General features: G+C 35.8%; 1 protein-coding gene across 2 annotated transcripts in view; it reads left to right on the top strand.

Moving 5' to 3' along the window:
* MIPOL1 (mirror-image polydactyly 1) overlaps positions 1-18,934 on the top strand; it is a 187,416-nt gene that overhangs the window by 31,763 nt on the left and 136,719 nt on the right. For both annotated transcript variants that reach the window (XM_026090883.1, XM_026090884.1), the window contains exons 3-5: positions 803-939; positions 2,237-2,316; positions 17,368-17,563. In XM_026090883.1, coding sequence (XP_025946668.1) covers positions 935-939; positions 2,237-2,316; positions 17,368-17,563 — 281 coding nt within the window. In that variant the 5' untranslated portion in view covers positions 803-934. The remainder of the gene's footprint in view (positions 1-802; positions 940-2,236; positions 2,317-17,367; positions 17,564-18,934) is intronic.

Here is an 18,934-nt window from a genome sequence, read left to right as displayed (position 1 = left end):
ATTTTATTTCTAATAATAGCGAAAGCACACTGAAAAACTTAGGAAGTCTCAAAAGGTCTTTCTGTTTGACTTCGATTAATAGGCTGCCTAATCTGTTCTCAACAATACTTTTATTTTCTGTATGTGTAAAACAGAACAGTTCCTATTAATTAACAGAACATCTTTCACCTATGAAGACAGCAAAGTCTCCAATTCTGTTTATTACTCACTTGATATACTGTATTATTTCCAGGAGAGGGCAGCATTTTCCTACATCAGGTACATAAAAGAACAAGCCCTGCTTAGACTGTCAATGTTTCTTGTAATTACTCCCAGTATATTTGTTGCTTGCTTATGAATTAACTTGCATTTATGGAACTAAATCATTCCAATCATTTAATTACACCTGAGGAGCTGAACTATAATTGCTTGCTTCCAACTAGGATCTGATATGGCTTGAGCAGTATTAATTTGGTGTTTACTTTCCTGAGTGCTAAAAGCATTAAAATGATTGTGCAATGGGATTACATTTTACTAATTGCTGGCATTCATTAGCTGGGTAAATGACGAGGAAGGATGACTGTATATTGTGGAGGGATAAAATTATGGTTTTAAATAGTACATTACTAGGCACATTAAGGCCCTAAGACATGTTTTAAAATACTCCAGAGGTTATTAAATACCGTATTTTCTTCATGTCTTGCTATATGAATATCTTATTAAAATACTGCAATTATTATGAACCTTTTTGTGCAATATGTAGGGAAATGGCTTCATTGACAGAAACCTATTTCTTGATATTAATAACCTTCTATATTTTCAGCTAATCCAAAAGTAAATGAGGAACTTAGGAAAAGATTGCCAACTCCAAATCAACACAGTTGCACAGAATTGAAAAAGAAGAAGCATACAGCTTTATTTGAGGACTTTCGTAAGGAACTCAGTGTTCTGCGATATGAGGTGAAGTTATTTTTTTTATTAAGAACTAAGCTAATCAAATCAACACTTTGTTTTTATCGTGCATACTTACAGTTAACCACAAATATGAGCTTGGATATGTATTTCTTGAATGCTTAATATAAATGCTAGTCTTAAATCTTAAGTGTTTACATTTTTATAATCTCAAAGTTAAAAGTGAAAATGTATACAGCTTTGGGAGTCACATAGGAAAGACTAATTGTTTCCTCTGCTGCCTTATTAGTTAAAATGTACGTCCTCGTTTAATGCACTTGCATTTTAAGTCTCACATTTACCATCACAATGACAACACTCTGGATATTTTTGTGGCTCAGCCAGTGTCTCTTCAAGCCATGTGTTGTAATTTTTTTTAATAAATATAGAAGAAATATGCTGGGAAATATTAAAAAAATAAACACACTTTGATCAAAGATGAAAAATTGTTCTTGTATAAAACATTTTAAAGAAGATGCTTGGAGATGCTTGGGTAAATAATAAAATTCATGATAAACTTACTGTATTAGTAAAAGCACTAATTTCTTTAAATTCCCTTGACAGATTTAATGTAATTGAGTTTTTAACCTATCAGAGAGGATATGTTTTTAACATTCAAAATGTTATATGGTAAGCCTAATATTTTACTGTAGATCTATTTGTTAGTGCAGAGGGTTGTCTCTTGGTGAATTTTAGTTTTATGAAATATTTCAGCAGTGTAATTAACTGCTTTTTATGAAACAATGTTTATGCAACTATTTGGATGGGTTATTTAAGAAAAACAATCAAATACATGCAAATTCAGAAAACTAATCAAGTATCTGCAAGTTCAGAGTTGAAATGATTATAGGCCACTTTACCAGTATTTTATCCATGAAGTTCAGGCAGAGGAAAGGATGTTTTAAAGAAGTGAAGCATATACTGCCATCTATAATAATTAGCAAGGTGAGCAGTCTCATTGCCTCCAGTGGGGCTACTAACTGTGGCTTGTGCTGTGCTCAGTAGCATTGTACTTGCAAGATCAGGCTCTAGAACAAGAAGACAAACTAATAAATTTTTCAACAACGGCATTGCCTGCAACTGAAAGCTGAACAAAACCATTATATAAACTAGATGTGTGAAGAGAAAATCTTTTACTGAGAAATATAATTTAGCACTGATTGTTAGAGTACACAGACTTTATTGTCCTACTATAAATATTTTTAAATCATTTGTCTTATAAATTCTCTGTCAAATAAAGGCATAGTATAGGTGTGTTATAATATATTGTTTTGAGTTTGTTTATGTAGAGTTTGCTTTATTTTAGCTCTGAAATCTTGGAGCAAAAACTGGAGTCAGTGCCAGATCAAACAAGTTCAGAAGAGCAAATGGAGGACTGGTCAAAAGGTAAAGACTTTTAAGATACTGATAGGGAACCTCAGGTGTTGTACCAGTGCTAGGCAGTGACTGGAATATGTTTGTTCTTGCCGATATATAATCAACTTAAGGGGTAGTGGTTGGTTGGGGTTTTTTTGTTTTGAGGTTTTGTTTTTTGTTTTTTGTTTTGTTTTTTCTTTTTGGTAACAGGAGAGCAGCTACAAATATGATTTCTTCTACACTCCTATGTACTAGGGGGCAAAGTAAGGAATGTAAATCATTAGCTCTCATTGTGTTTGTTGGCTGTTGAAACTTTGTTGTAATTCTGAAGAGTCTTAGTTGCATTTTTAGCCTATATATTGTGGTTTACTTTCCAACTTTTTATTTAATAGTTAACAACAAACCTGAAGTCTGTTTTAAAGTGACTTTTTTAGCTATTCGTGCCTGGCTAAAGTATGATCAAGTAACTCATCTACTAATATGAACTAGTTTCATATCATTACCTCAACCATACATAGAGAGTGAGGTTAGACTTTGAGGTAGAGAGGGCCTTGGTTAACTTGGACTGAGGGGTTTTTGCCCTTTGAATGGTTCATGGAGTTGTAATCTCTTCATCAGGATGGAAGGATCTTCTTGTATTTGGATGACCCAAATGTTGCTCTCAGATATGATCATTTATGTTTCACAGCAGAAGCTTACAAAAGTTAGCACTTTACGTGACTGATTGGCTTTAAGCAAGTGCTAGAAAAGTGGCCTGTGACTAAATGACTTGTAGGATTGTAAAAAGGCACTGACACAGGAGGGAGACCTTCAGTACATCATAAAAGGGTGGATTTTGTTGGCAAATGGCTCCCTGTAGGTCAAAAAAAAATTGAATGTGTGTGTCAACCTCAAAGATGCCTGCTTCATCCGATCCTCATAGCATCTTGTGAATTCTTTTTCTGGAGTTTTATCCTATGTGTACTTTCTCAAAAGATAATAAACGTAAAGTTTGTCGTGAAAAGAGTCTGATGTTTAAAAGAAAAGAAAAATACTCCATCTTGGAGAAGATGATACATTTCTTATTAATGTAAAGGAAATCCTGCCTATATTATCCTGTATAACATATTAGTTGAAGACCCCTTTTAATTCATGCAATTTTGAGTTTTTACTGAGAAAATTTAAAAATGTTTTTGAATCAGATACACTGAAAACAAAAGTATTCGCAGTGTAGTAACTTAGCAGAAAATTGTATTCTGACAACTTATACTCTATTTTAAATATGTTATTGCTAATTCAATTTAGTATTTTTAGACCTTTAGGGGTCAGCATACCCTAAGAATGGTTCAAAAGGTTAATTTTTCCAAAGTAGGCTAACAGTGAATACCTTGAACTGATTCTCTGTCAAATAATTCATGACCAATTGCAAGAAATTTTATTCTTCTACAGTTCACACCCACTTTAAAAACTGGCTAGTTACCCAGTTTCATGTGCATTTTTTTCTGACGCGTTAAGTTTATATTTTGTGTTGTTTAGAATGCTGTGTCTTCCAAGCTAATGTTCCTGTATTTGTGAATCTAATAAGGTTGGCATACAAATAACTTGAAAGAAAAATTGGTATCCTTATATCTTTTTTGTAATTAATAATTAMTTTTTGTCATTAATAATTATGTTTTTACTGTTAGGGGAGTTTTAAAAGGTGGGGTGGGTTATGGAATATGTAAACTTCATGTCACCATGTTGGTTTGAATGAGGAAACAGCATTTTTCTGAAGTTTTATTTGGACATTAGCAATATAGTTGTTTTATGTTGCTGTAATTTATCTAGCTGACATCTTTGTGATAAGAAAATGTTCATTATGTACTCTTAGTAGACATCTCATGCTCATTTTCTCATTAAACTACTAAACCAATAAACTTTTAACATTCTGTTTAAGTGTCTAAACTTAAAATGTTTTCTCTTTAGCTTTCATTGTCATTCAGGGTGTCTTTCCTTTCTGCGACTGGCAGTGTACCATTTCTAGTTATTCCCTGCTTGTAACTTGGAAGTTTAAAAGGTTTGGGGTTTTTTTTTTGTTTTCTTTAGAAAAATCCATAATGTTTAATTCAGAATTTGTTTTATACTAAAAGGCTAGAGATTAAATTATTTGTCAAAAAATGAGTAAATACGCTTAAGCATATCTGAAATTAAATTCAGTTGACTAGATGAAAATTCAGTCAAACAATGAGAATTAAAAAAAAAACAGCAAAAGTGAGTGCAATATACAGAGAAGTGACAGGTTTATGGCAGTTATGTGGTATAATAGGTAACCTGTTAATAAATAGTATAAAATAAAATACTTGAAAGAAAGGCAGTGTTTAAGAACAGTGCATCTGAAGTGTTTGATAGATGAGTTTGTTTTATTTATTTTTATTTATTTTTTTAACTTTCCAGATTCTTTGGATTATAAATATGCTTTTGTGGTTTGAAGTCATGTTACTGTCTCTGTTCTCACATATTAGGAAAAGTTAAGGAACAGCCTGTGTGCAAGGATTATTATTTTGGTTTTGTACCTAATTTAAATGTACTGTTTATCTCCACAGGACCTAGTTTTTAATAGGAGGGTAGTGCTTTTTCTCATCTCTAAGAATACTTGAGAGAAAGGATCTGGAGCATTGGCAGCATGCCAGTGAAGACTGTAATTTCCAAATGAAATGTTCAGGCTCCAAGCTAGAAAGCCTAGGACTAAAGTCCATTATAAAAATAAACTTATACTGGCAAACATGTGCACAACTTTTATGTTTTGGGGGACACACTATGGGACACACTATGCACCTGGGTGAAGAGCTGTTACCTTTCCAGGGTTTAAATGCATGGGAAAAACTGCACAAATGCTAATACTGTGAAAACATACGAGGAAACTTGAATCCGTACTGGGTGCTTTACATATTTGCATATTCATACAGGACTTGATACGTCAATTTTGAAAAAGAGTTAGCAGGATAGGAAAGTTGTAAGTGTGCAAATACTGGAGGTAAATTTGTGTCTCATTTGACTAGTATCATTTACTGTGTTTGAATGGGTGCAGGTATAATTGTTTTGTAGTATGTTGTCTTTTCACTATTGTAATGTTTTTTTCCTGTGTTAGACTTCTGCCCTGTGTTTAAAAATCATAGATGAAGTTGTACCACATCAAATATTGTTTGGTCTGGTATGACAAAAAACTTACAATTTTGCCGACTCAAATGAAAAGCATTGTATAATTATTATTTTGAATTTTCTAAAATGAGGCAATAGATTAATTTTTTTAAGGACAAATTGGCTTGCTTCCTTTAAAAAATTGTTGTTATTTTTCAACAATAGATATATATATGTGTGTGTGTGTAGATAATATGTATATATGTATATATTTATATTTCTAAATCACTGCTTAAAGCAGATATTAAAGAATATGTCAAAGAACCAGTTTCACCTGTGAGAATTTGATGTCAACTCTTAGTTATGATCAGTGTATTCACTTTCACTATAACTTATGCTATCCTTTGGAAAAATATTTTTCTGGCTCATAAAAATACTTTAAAATTACACACCTGGAAACTGTGGTGCAGAAGAGACTATTTTAAGAGAGATGTGATAGTGTAGATTGGAAATGAACTGCAGAACCAGCCTGCGCAGGGAAATTTGAAAAGTGTTTTAGCTGGTGCTAGGCTGTTGTTTTCTAGTTCTGTTCCATTCAGGAAAAATAGAGGAGGAAAACAGAAATGCAGACCTAATTAACAAGTTATGTGTATGTAGCTGCTCAGATGGATGTGCATGTATTAAGCTTATGTATGGGAAATCATCCTCATTGCATTGTGTGTTTCTGCCATTGTCTTGCATGAATGCATGGTGCTTACTGTTAAGAATCTGGCCATAGCTTTTCTTTTGTCATCTTGATTATGATATATATGTCAGTGTATTGTTTACAAAAATACTCGAGTTCTTTTGCTATGTGGTGTGTTATTTCAGGGACTATAATCTTGTTAGAAATATTTTGTACGTTTATTTACACTTTTTTTTTTCCTTTGCTAACTTTCAGGAAATGAAACCCTTCTCCCTCACCATCTATTTGTGGACTATCTTATTAGGAGAAATTAGTTTTTCAAGTTTTGTAATGATTTTAACATGCTATTTTTATGGGTTTGGTTTTGTAAAGGTAAAAACTTCTGTAATTACAAGGGCTTGTTGGCTGGAATTACTATTGTGTGACTTTCACACAATAATCACATAGCAAGCTAAAAATCTGAAGGGGGTAAAGAGAGCTTTGAGAGTAATATGGTAAGGATGTTTCCCACTTTCATCTGATGTGCTAGTAGTCGAAAAGCTACTAGTTGTAGAGATGCTGCTTCATCTTCAGAACACATCCGTTACATCTGTAGACACTGGGTAAAGTAAATCTGAAGCCCTTCTTCCAAGGCTGCAGTAGAGGCAGAATAAACTATATTTGTCATATTGGAGCCTGTTTTGTCTTTTACATGCCTCAACAGAAGATATTATGAGCATGTTCCTCTTCTCCTTCCCTCTTTTAGCAATAAGGAAAGCTGTTTACCTGGGAAAGAAAGAAGACCTGGGTATTTCTCAGGGGTATATGCAAGGGAATGTGTATCATACATGCAGAGGCAGAGTCCTGTTCACACACGTGGCTCAACTGAGTGGTGTCTTCCATGTGTGCTGTGCTTTCAGGATCAGACTTGCTCACTGTGTGCTAGCAGCCACAGATCCCCTTTCAAAGGGAGATGTGTAGTTGCAGGTTTCTCTGCGCAGTGTATGAAGCAGAAGAGAAGTGGAGAGGATGACCTTGTTTGGATGAAACGACGCAGGAAGATGGGGTTGTAACTGCCACCAATGATAAGTACGAAAGATGAAGAAAAAATCTTGCTTGGAGAAAGAGGAAATAGTGTGCCCTGACTTTGGAGGAAAGGAGGAGATAACAATAACTGAATAATCCTCAAATGCTGGTCTTCCCTCCAAATACAAATACCCTTCCATGTATATAAATTTTCATGCCCCCCTCTTTCATCCCCTTCCTTCATATGTTTCAAATGGTTAAATACAATGTATTTACAGGCAAGCTGCATGGAGTAAGGGTCCTCATCAGAAGGACAATTTAGTCTCCAGTAGCTACCTGACTTACTGGGGCATTATGAGAATGATTTTGTTAGAGCCTTTACAATACACTGAAAATGTGTAGTGCCTTATCTGCACCAAGTACTGCAAGCGGTAAGGATGAGGAGAATGCACGCCTTAAAGTATTGCACTTCAAATGACATTAGTGTTTAAAATTTGAGCGAAGCTAACTTCAGAAAGCCTTGAAATGTGCTTCTTGGAGAAGCGGCATTTATTACCGCAGCAATTTTTATGTAGTGCTTTGAAGGAGCTTTGGAAGATCTAGCATAAGTACAAGAATTTGGGGGTTTTGTTTTTGTTTTGTTTTGTTTTCTTTAGAAACTCTCCTTGCTTGTATTTTAGTAACTAGAATGAAGCTGAAGTTCAGAATAGTCCTGCATTAGCACAGGTAAGATGAGCAAAGATGTCACAAAGTTTTATTAAAAAAGCAACCCTGGTTCTCCAGGGAATACATTATAGATTCTCATCAGAGAGTTCATGTGTGTCTTTAGATCATGTATGCTGGGGGGTTTTTTTGGGGGGGAAAGGGGTTTGTCTTTTGTTTTAAACTGGCATTTTATGCAGAGTGACCTTTTATGTTGGACACTTAAAAGTGTATTAAGAAAAATATTATAAAGCTGTAGCTTTCTGAGATTTTATTTGGAAGTCTAAATTCAGCCACTTTTAATTATTTGTATGTGGTAAGGGAGGTTGAGTACATTTGGCTAAGAGAATCCTCACTATAGTTAATGGGCGTCAGGAAACATGACCCTGCCTGGATAAAAGGGAGTTCTGGATAATTAAGTTTTAGATAATGGAAGGCATTATATGTGAAAAGCAGTTGTCTGGTATTACAATAGCAAAAGAAAAATGGGATGGGAGAGTTTACTTTGTTTTTAGTTCTTTTAGAAAACATAAACACAGCATGCTTAATAAAACTCTAGCAGACACTATGTTTGGAAATTATGTAATAACTCCATATAGGCTGTAATGATATCCTGAAACCCTGTATTTAAACTAACCTGAATTACAGTGAGAGATAAACAGAATATTTACCCATCCCTTATGAGCTGCTGCTGATATGTAAATTTATTCTTCTACTTTGCACAAATATACTTTTGAGCTACTGCTTAAACACTTCAAGGTCCTTAGCCAAACAGTTTTAATGATGCCTCCAATATTATGAAAGTGTGACATTTGATGAATGCCTTGTATAGTTGTGATATCAGAGAAAGTGTAAACAAAAAACGCACATCAAGTCATCGTGCAACACCTAGATAATTTATAATTTTACTGTTTATATCCATCTTGACATTTTTTATCTGCCAAAGGCAGGTTTCATTTGGAATCTTAATCTGAGATTTATTTGGTGGATCTGGAAATCATAGCTAGAGTTCCCACAGGAAATGGTCCATCTACCAACAGATTAAATGGCAGTCCTGCAGTTGTTAAGGGAGCTCTGCATTTAACACACATGCATACTCATTCAGTCAGCACTGTGGAGAAAAATTAAAGTAGTAACCCAGGTTTAGGAACAATGTAGCTAAAAAGTCCCATATTTGCTGAATGACAAAGGGTTATATAGCAGCATTTCATTTTATTATTAGTGCTTGAATTTCTTGTTTGCTTTGTTGAGTCTGCTGACGAATACTAATAAATGCCTGCAACAATCCAGGCGAGAGATGCCTGGCAACAAAGCTATGCGGTGGACCTCCCTGATCTTCTCCAGTTCACAACCTGACCTTTTGAAAAATTGGCTGGGCTAAGCTGCAGAATTTGGGTGTAATGGTTATTGTTAAATCCAGCTTTAGGATTTATTAATTTGTGTGATCAAGACTTACCTATACTTCAAAGTTTCAAAAGACCAAACACAATCATCCATCCATTAGAACTAACATTGTGTTTCAGTGAATCCCACTTAGTATCTGACTAGAAATTCTGCTATTTTGATGTGTTCAGAATCTAAAAATGTTTTTTCAAGTGTGAGACCAAGCCAGTGAAAATCTGGTTTCTTCACAGAGACTAATATTTTAAAATAACAATATGTTAATGAATCACAAACAGAAAGTAGAAAGCCAAAGCAAATGTGTGAAATTTCACATTAATAAATGCATCATGATTAACTGCAGTGAATACCAAAATAATGATTGACCTTGTATTTTAAAGTCTTGGAAGCATTTATATTTTAAATATTCACTAGTTATACATTTTTGCTGTTTGCGTGCAAAATAAAATGGCAAAAGACTGAAAGTGAGAGGGACRAGGGAAACATCATTGCTAAAATAACCGGAATCCTTGGAGAATTGTAAAAATTGCCTTTCTGCCAGAATAACTCTAAGTGTTCTTAATCTCTCTCTCAATTTATTTCTTTATGAAGGGTGTTGCCAGGGTTCCAAGCAAGTACAGGTGAATAAAGAACCATTCAAAGTAATGCAGATATCCCCCTGCTTAAATTGCTAACACAGAATGAATTCAGTGTTCTCTTTAGATTCCTTCAAGGAATTAAAAATGAACCATTAAACTTCTGAGTTTTGTCAGTATTTTAGCAGACAAAAAAATATTTTCAAGGTTCACTCTCTTTTTTTTTTTTTTTTTCCTTTGGGATATAGAGCAAGCTAAGACATTATTTCAAAATATAACTTACATCATTTTACTTCATTCACAGAGAACTTTCTCATTAAAGTTTCAGTAAGAAGACATTGTTCTGTTTAATCGTGATTTTGGACTTAAATGGTTAACTCAAGACAGGTCTAAGCATTTGAGTTGTGTTCTGTTAAGCTGACTGACTTCTAAAACAATTTTTATTGTTCAAAAGTTTCTCTGTTAGAACTATAGTCAACTTAAGTGTTTTCACTATTCTGCATACGGTTGAAATTACAAGTTTGTAAATACTGCAATCTGCATGTTTGTCTTTTAATGTAGGAATACTACAGTCTGTCATGTGAATGAAAATTATGAACATAATGGAGTTTGGAAGGATACCAATCTAATTATTTGAAATTCCTGTTTATCCTTTGAATGTATGAACATTACTTTATCATTCCAAAAATGATAGCTAAAAAGAGCTAAAAATGGTTATTTTTCCTTGGAGGCCTTTTGAAATAGAGTTGCATCTCATAGTATTTAAGCTGCTTAAAGCAACTCTGACAGAAGAGAAAATACCAGTCAGGTCTCTGATCAGAAGAAAGGAGCAAGGAAGGCCATGACTGAGGCAGCATGGTCTGCAAGAGAGAACATAGAATGGAGCCTTGGCCTTCTGGAGTTTTACTTCTGCCGTGACTTCCTTGATCTGATTATTTTGTTACTGTGTCTCAGTCTTGCCCACCTTAAAATGATTATCACAGTGCTTATACATCCATTATAAAATATCCTGAGAGTCAATAATTAATACCTCTCCAGAAAAGGTAGTTTTCATGGCTTATTTCAGAGGACCTTTGTCATTTGTTTCTTGAAATAAGAACAGATGTCCTACCTCAGTTTAAAATCTGGGACCTTCCTGGGTAGAGCTGCTTAAATATAGGTTGGTAGTTCTCATTCCTCCCAACTGCCATGATCTCATGGTCTCTGTTCCCTGCCTTGAATCATCTAAGTCAGACTGTTCAGTTGAGCCATGCTGCTCTCTGCGTGGCTGACAGTAGTGGATCTTTGGAGCACTGACCATGCAATGCATCCATGTGGTGATTTCCCCACTGCAACTGCCAAGGGTCTGACAGTGTATATGTGAGATTTGGGCTAGGCAGAGCACTGAGAAATAAAAGGTATTAGCTTTGTATTACAAGACTACTTTGAGCTCAGTCTTCTCTTCTTATCAGATTCCTGTGACTGCTTCAGTCATATCTAGCTTGGAACCCTAGTGAATAATTATGTTAGTTTGCCTGATTTGCTTTAAACATCAGAAAAGGCATGTCATGAAGGGAAAACTGTCTGTTGTTAGTTGCTAGTTGTTAGTTCTCAGTAAACTACACTACGCTACCTTGAAGGGGCCTAAGTAACTGTCAACTTAAGTAAATCTTTTGTAAGCCCTAAGATGAGTAAAGCTGCATCTTCTTTGGAGAAAATATGTATTGACCTTGTATTTTTTGTACTGGGGCAGTTATAACTGGTTTTCCAGAGAGAAATAGAAATTACTTTCTCCTTGAAAATTCGGTATTGAGTCTTTTCTTGGGACTAACTTTGAAAGCTTGTTTGCAGATGTGGAAAAGGGTAAAACAGTGAGAAAAGTATACGTCAGTTCTGGTAGAGAAAGCTGAAAATAATAAAACAGTCATTGAGGTATGCAGGTAACTCATGTGTTGCATGAAGAAGGAAATAATAGGCACAGCAAAAATGTATAAATCCCAAACCAGCTCTCTTCTATCCACTTATGCCAGGCAATAGGATCAGATTCTAGCCTCATTTTCTTTCTTTGCGTATTTATGCCTATAAAATCTTTTAATTTTACTTTCCCACTCCTTTTCAGGAGTTATGCCTTTTAATCATTCAGTAAGGGGTGAGCTGTTGAGCAATCTTAGTCTTTCACAGATATTCTGTTTGGTAGAAGTTCCAGTAGTTATACAGCTGAATGAATGTTTGTCTTTGACAAAAATGCTGGGTAATCATTTTCAGCTCATTCAGCTGCAGTACTAATTTCACTTGCATGGCTTGAAAAGTTAGTGGTTATCAGGTTCAAGTCTTCCATTAGACTTAAATATAGAATTTATATTTGTTTGTCTAATTATTTATATCTATAAAATAGAATTCAAGTCCAGTGGCATTAGGTGTTATGAACTTAAGACATTTCTATAATCCATTTTTCACATGAAGCTATTGGAGATGGCTTGCTGTTAATGCACCAATTGTCTTATCCTAACAGCTTATTAGAACTTTCGCAGATGCGCATGCATTATCATACACACCTGTCCCCCAAATTTATTTTTTCAGAAATTTATGTGAGATATTAATAAACTATAGAAAACTTAAATTACTTAAAAGTCAGTAATAAAGACAATTAGTGTAGCAGAAATAAAAAGATGAAGTTCTCAGGTGATGCTTTGACATGCGATGTTTACTGCAGGAAGTTCACATAGATGTGTGGTTTTTAGCTTGGGATAATAAGAAATATCTTTAAATTATAAGTGTGTGCTTTTATCTCAATGGAAATAGATTGTCTTGGGGTAGCTCTTTTCTTTGATTGTTTTTGTTGGAAAATGAACATTCCCTCTGTGTTTGAATTTCAAGTTTCTTGTCTTGTACAAATGCAGAGGAAACCACACTGAGATTGAAGCTACATTGCTTTTTAAACTGAGAAGAAAAAATAGATAATTAACAGTCAATTAGATTTTGTTAAGCATTGGGTTTGGGGGAATTTTAATAATTGAGGTTGCAATTAGTTCCTTAAATGTGGCATCATGTTTTGGTTTTCATTTTTTTTCAAACACTTTTAATCTGAGAGTGATCATATAAGAAGGGTAAGCCACTGGCTTTGCAGTCAGCTTTGCTCATTCTCCCAGAATGCATATAGTTCATTCTTTTCCTTCCTGATTTTGCTGTTTTCCTATTCTGCCTCTTATTCCCACCCCTCTAGAGGTATGTTCATGCAGACTTTTGCTTCATCTTTTCTACAGAGCAGCTTAAAATAGATACTAAGAGGCTATAGTTAATGAGCAGTAACTTCTGTTACACTGCTTTTGCTTGAAGTTGTTTTGAAGCACTGGCAAGAGTTTCTAATGCCCCCATTCTTATCTGCAGGCAGACCTGGTAGTCAGCCATGTACTTTGCAGTGCTGTGTGGGTGTTTGGTTTATTTTTCTTCCTTTATTGTTATTCCTCAGAGATCCCCTGCAAACTTCTGAGATAATCAGCACAGTTTGGCTGGTGGGGTGCTGAAAGACTGCAGAGCTAGAGTCTGCATAGCTAAAAACAGGGGAGAGGAGGTATCTGCCCAGCTTCTGCTGGATGACAGGACTGCTGAATATCTTGAATGGTTCACAAAGGAAGCTACTGCCTCCTTAGCCTTCCAGGTGAATCTAAATCTGCTGTGCACTTGCATCTTCAATACTACTTTTCATATTATCAGTGTAGGTACAGGATTCTCCAGTGCTCTGTTTTCCCTGCTGTTAGTGCCTATTCTCTCCTCAAAGAAGATGTGAAAAATAGGGGCTGCCTCAAAAATGTGTTAGGTACTTTTGAACACAAAAGAAGAAGAGTACAGTTTGAAGGAGATAAAAACAATGTAAGTGTAGGGGAAAGGAATAATTTGTGCATAAATAAGTTCATATATTTACTTGAATTTTTAACTACTGCCAGGTTAACAAAATCAAATTCTCTTCTGCCTTTGCTATTTCAAGCCATTACAGCATTAGCTTCCCCCTACTTCCCTCAAAATCAATTCCCAGCCTTAATTCTACTGTCTTTATATTCCTTCTTCCTAACATTTGCCTTTCTTTCCTCAATGTGAATGAGCTATTCATTCAAGATAAATACATAAAACAGAAGATCAGCTGTTTAGCTTCTCCCTATGGTGAAATATTAATCTGGGGCTACTGAACTTGTTCTATTTTTATGTGGAAAATAAGTTGGTTAGCGTTAGGATACTCAAGAACCAGAATCAATGGTGTTAATATCACGTAATGAAAACTACAGCATGTTTTTTCCAATGCTTGCAAGACTGTTGTACCCTTTTTCTGATGCTCCGTGTGCAGCCTGATTATTGCAAATGCTACTTGCTCCCCAGTGTGTTTCTGCAGCATTAGTAATTAGTGCGCAATACAATTTGTAGGAGCCATGAAGAAATGCACTCAGGTGTATTGATTAACACTGCTACTTAGCTTAACAGCAAGACAAGAAGCTACCATGCACCAAGGGCCTGAATTACTTGGCCGGGATGGGGGGGGAGGTCAGTGGTATGCTGTAGGTCATGGGCTATTTCGAGACGAAAATGATTCAAAAGAAATGATAAAAATTCACTATGCACATTGACCTGACAGTGTTCAAAAAGTCTTCCTCAAAGCATTCTACTTCAGGCACACACAAGTGAGGATACAGACAGATTTAATATGCTGGCAAAAAAAAAAAAAGCATTGTAGCTCTATTAAACAAGCAAAAACTCTAATCTTGATGTCATTGGACAGAGTACTTCCAATTCTGAATTGAGGAGACTGCCATCTTCTTCTCTATCTTACAAAAACCAGTAGGTGGGGAACAGATTCTCAGTGTTTCATCTGATGTCTGCAGGAATGCCACTTACAGGCTTGCTGCAGTGCTGCTCAGTCTTACCTATGTGCTTGAGAGAATTGAATGTAGATGAAGAAATATCCTGTCAATGCTAGTTACTTAAAGAAGCCTCATTAGCAGCAATAAATATCAACATAGGTCTGGTCCCATACTAAATTCAGGGTTTTATAACTAGCTTCACTTATGATTGAAGGAAGGCATAAAAATTCCAAATCTTAACCTGGCCTAAGGATTTAGGCAGGACTTCGCCTGCACATGCCCTAAGCAGAGAGGTTTACTCAATCCATTAAAAAAAAAAAGGCGGGAGGGGTGAGAGGGAGAAACCCTCCCCTCCCCCAGTCTTTTTATACTCCTGGCACTAAAAGGAGCAAATTTGAAAACTAGGAAATGTGAGAAGAGGAAAACCTATGCGGTTGATTACCCTGGAGTTGAAGGGATAGTCACTTGTTTTGATTTGTCCCTGTATAACTGTGGTAGCTAGTGTCATCTAATCTTTTTAGTGTTCTGGGGCAGGAAACCTTTCCCCCAACTCCTATCTTATAGTGTGGGCCTAAGGAGAGTATAGAAATCTAGTGCTAGACTAGGAACAAAGTTTCATGATAACAGAGACTGGCTGTTGCAACAGATAGTGTTGTTCTTGAATTTCTCCATAGAATGCAACCCATCTAACCTGAGGCACTTCAAATATATATCACTTATAGAAATTGTTGATGCCCTGGAGAAGAAGGGGGAGAAAAGCTGCATGGCGAGTGAAGTGATGCACTTTCCCTTCAATGTGTAAGACTGTAATTTGCAGCAATCTATATACACAAATCAGTGTATCTGAAATGGGAGAAGTGGACAAGATGTCGTCTTTGGTTGACAGTTCTTTATAATATGAATGAAATGGGAAGCACATCTAAAYGAAGTGTATGCATCCCTAGAAAAGGCTTTGAAAATACTAAAATTCAGACTAGCTTAGTTTTCAGATAGCACTAACTGTAGAAGGTTCAGAATTTTCCGTGTATATATTGCCACTCCCAAGTTGGGTTAGGTTCTTAGAGTAGAAGTAGTGAATGTTTTAATGCCTATTTCTTTAGAGATCACCCTTGCTACACCCTTGTAAGGAGGAACAAGAGGTTGAATCCAGCCTGTAAATGTAACAGGGCTTTGAAGGAGTCTCTGCTCAAAAACCTGCAGAGTAGAAGCTGATGAACACAGCATACACTTGCTCAAAGAGTCCAGGTGGCTATGCACAATTTCTGCATTAGCTGTGGAATGGTCTGATTTGAGGAACACATTTCAATCCCAGTACTGGAAGCTGTGCTTCTAACAAATGTTTTAATAAGTTATGGTCCCCATATTTTTATTACTGTTCAGAAACAGAGATTCTGATAAACCGTTCACTGATTGTTCCTTTAGTACAAAAATGAGTGATTATTGTTTAGAGGAGTAATGAGAGCTGATCTGAGTGGATTTGTACTAAGGTAGACGAGGAGAACTTAGATGACTGGTAGCTCTGAGCTATAGATACAATACATTTTCCTCTGGCAAGTAATGAACAGCTTTGTGTAGGAACTTGTTAAACCTGCTCCAGCCAATCAACAAGAAGTCATCTCTGTATTCTTGGGACAAGGTGTGTACCATTCTCTCTGCTATCCCTTCCTCAAGAAGGGAAAAAATCTTATCATTTGCAATAGATTTTAAAGACAGTTTGAATTTTTTTTCACTTGGAGTATGTGCTTTTCTGTCTTATATGCAGCATGATATTGATTTTGATTAGTGTGTATTTTCAGTGTATTCGCAGCCAGTTGCAAATGCATAGATAATTTCTTGTATTATTTTGGAGGAGGAAGTAATAAGTTGGATCAAAGAATGTATAGAATGTAATTTATCCCAAATGTTTGGCTTATCCCAAATGTTTGGCAATACTAACTTTGTTAAAGGGGCAAAAACTCCAGCGTTAAGATTGTCTACTAATCTGAATGAAAGAATGAGGAACATACAAGCTTTTTTCCATTTGCAGGTTTTTAGGCTTCTTCCACCTTGGTTTTTTAATATAGTTCTATTGTTAAAACTTATTAATACTCTTTCATAAAGTAATAACAAATGGTATGTAAATGTATCTTTCATTCCATATCAGAAATATGTCCTAAAAATACCTGGTAGCCAAGCTTAGGAGAACACCTATCACACTCAACATTTTAATCAGATCATTTTTCCCTTTGACACAGTTTGTGCTTTGCATTCTCCAAGTTCTTTAACTGTATGAGCCTGTAGCTYACACTGTCCAGGCGTGAAAGATGGGGCCTTAAAGCTGTCGCTACTTACAGCTTGCTTCAAATCTATTTTGGCAACAAAAGGAGTATAAAAAGACCTCAGTGTAAATAAGAGTCTGGTTCACAACCTGTCACTTGATGACAACAGAAATTCATTGTGTCACACAAGAGTAGAGATAATTTTTACAAAAGATATGTAGATATTCTGTAAGGGTCAGTGTTGTATTAACCAGTCATTGATGGGGAAGAGGGATTGGGAAATGGGGATGATTTTTTTCAGGTTTGCATAAGAAAAATCCAATAAATAAGTAGCAACTCCTAAGTCTGCTCTTTAGTTAACACAGCTGTCACTCCTCAGTGGGATGAGGAAGCTGTGAATCTGAAATGAGTTCTTTCTCCCTTCTGCTATAAATAAGAATATAGGAGGCTGTTTTAAGAATAATAAATCTGAAGTTTGTGCTTCTTTCTCCAATTGAAAAAGTAGTATGTTGACCTCTATTTCCAATTAGAAATACGTATTCTGGAACAGAAAAGAGAAGACTTCTGTGCTGAACTTCAGTTTCATCAAAATTATTCAAAAAAAGGAGAATTTTTCATCCAGGCAGAAGCTGAAGCCCTGAAACTTTCAGATTTGCCAGTAACCAGTCTAAGTGGAGGATCCTCAAGTGTGTGTGGTGATTATAATTCCAGTCCGGAACAGTCAAGGTAAATACAAATATCCCTATATATATTTTTTTCTGTTTCATAATATAGGAGATATACATATTGATTTTTGGATAAAAATACAGAAGTTTTGTTCCCTGAGGAACAAGCTGAGGATGAATAGGTCAGCTTTTTACTTGGAATAGAAAATCCTTGTTTGTATAAACATTGTGTGCTAGTAGGTAACTTATGGAACGCTGTGGTCACTATACCTGCCCTTCTTTCCTTATGGAATGCAGAATTTCACCAATGTCTTCTCCAGCAGCGATAGAAAATATGGTGATGGTAATGGCTATCATAAGCATATCTGACACACTGCAGGTATTTCAGTGAGTTATGATCTCTCCAGATAATTTAAAAATATATATATTGAACAGTATTAGAAAAGAAGGTCCAAAAGTCCAGTGGTACCTGTAGCTTTACACCACAAGTACAATGTGCTATAAGTATAATGAGTGAGTAGGTGGTGCAAGCTAGGAAGCAGGAGGAGAAAATGGTGAAATCTAGATGAATTTTGAAGACTAAGGATTAGAAGCTGTAATACTTCATAGGCAGAGTCTGTGACAGGAATGTAGGGAACAGCAAGTATGGTAGAAGAGTTTAATACAAAATCTGAAGATTTTATTCTTGATTAATGACTATATGCTATCATTAATTTCCCTCCTGAGCTATGGTCCTCTGTTGCAGTCTTAAGAAACGTATGTTCATGCTATATATATGATATAATAAATGCAGGTACAGYCAGCTGACTATGGAACTTGAATCAGTTTAGAGTGATTTAGACTTTCCTGAGCCCAAGTCTCATCTGAGAGTGCCGGAGTTGTTTTTAAAAATGGGATCAAGGCTGCAGAGCCCTATGACATACTTTTGAAAAATTTACTCTTGTTCTTCACCTGTCTAATAAAGCTTCTACACCTGTTGTTGTTATCTTTAGTATGATCCAGTGGTGACCTGCTGGGCCAAAACCAGTCCATGAGACCTTTCCATCTGAATTGTTGCTTTTTTGCATCAGAGCCTGAGATACACTGTTTGGGCAATGCATCCTTCTCTAACAGCCAAATATATTCCCAAGTGCTTATGCACAGCCTAGCACAGGGTCAGCCAAGGGCTGTTGCTCCTACTGTCACTAGTGCTGCTCACACCGGCAGTCAGACTGGTCTTGAACACTGACATTAACCTCCCACAGCTGTCAGCATGTTGAACCATCTCATCTGCATAAATGTTGCACGTAGGATCTCAAAATTATAGGCCAAGATCTCATTGTGATAGGTACTGTGTAAACTCAGAAAACAAAAGCTGCCCTTCCCAAAATAATTTACGATCAGAATATAAGATGAGAAAGTATCTTGATGCAGACAGACCAAGGAAATATTG

Source organism: Apteryx rowi, unplaced genomic scaffold, assembly GCF_003343035.1.
Source record: "Apteryx rowi isolate R43461 unplaced genomic scaffold, aptRow1 scaffold_88, whole genome shotgun sequence".
In the NCBI taxonomy this organism is placed as follows: Eukaryota; Metazoa; Chordata; class Aves; order Apterygiformes; family Apterygidae; genus Apteryx; species Apteryx rowi.
The sequence above is the reverse complement of the archived record's forward strand: the minus strand, read 5'-3'. Positions and strand labels throughout refer to the sequence as shown.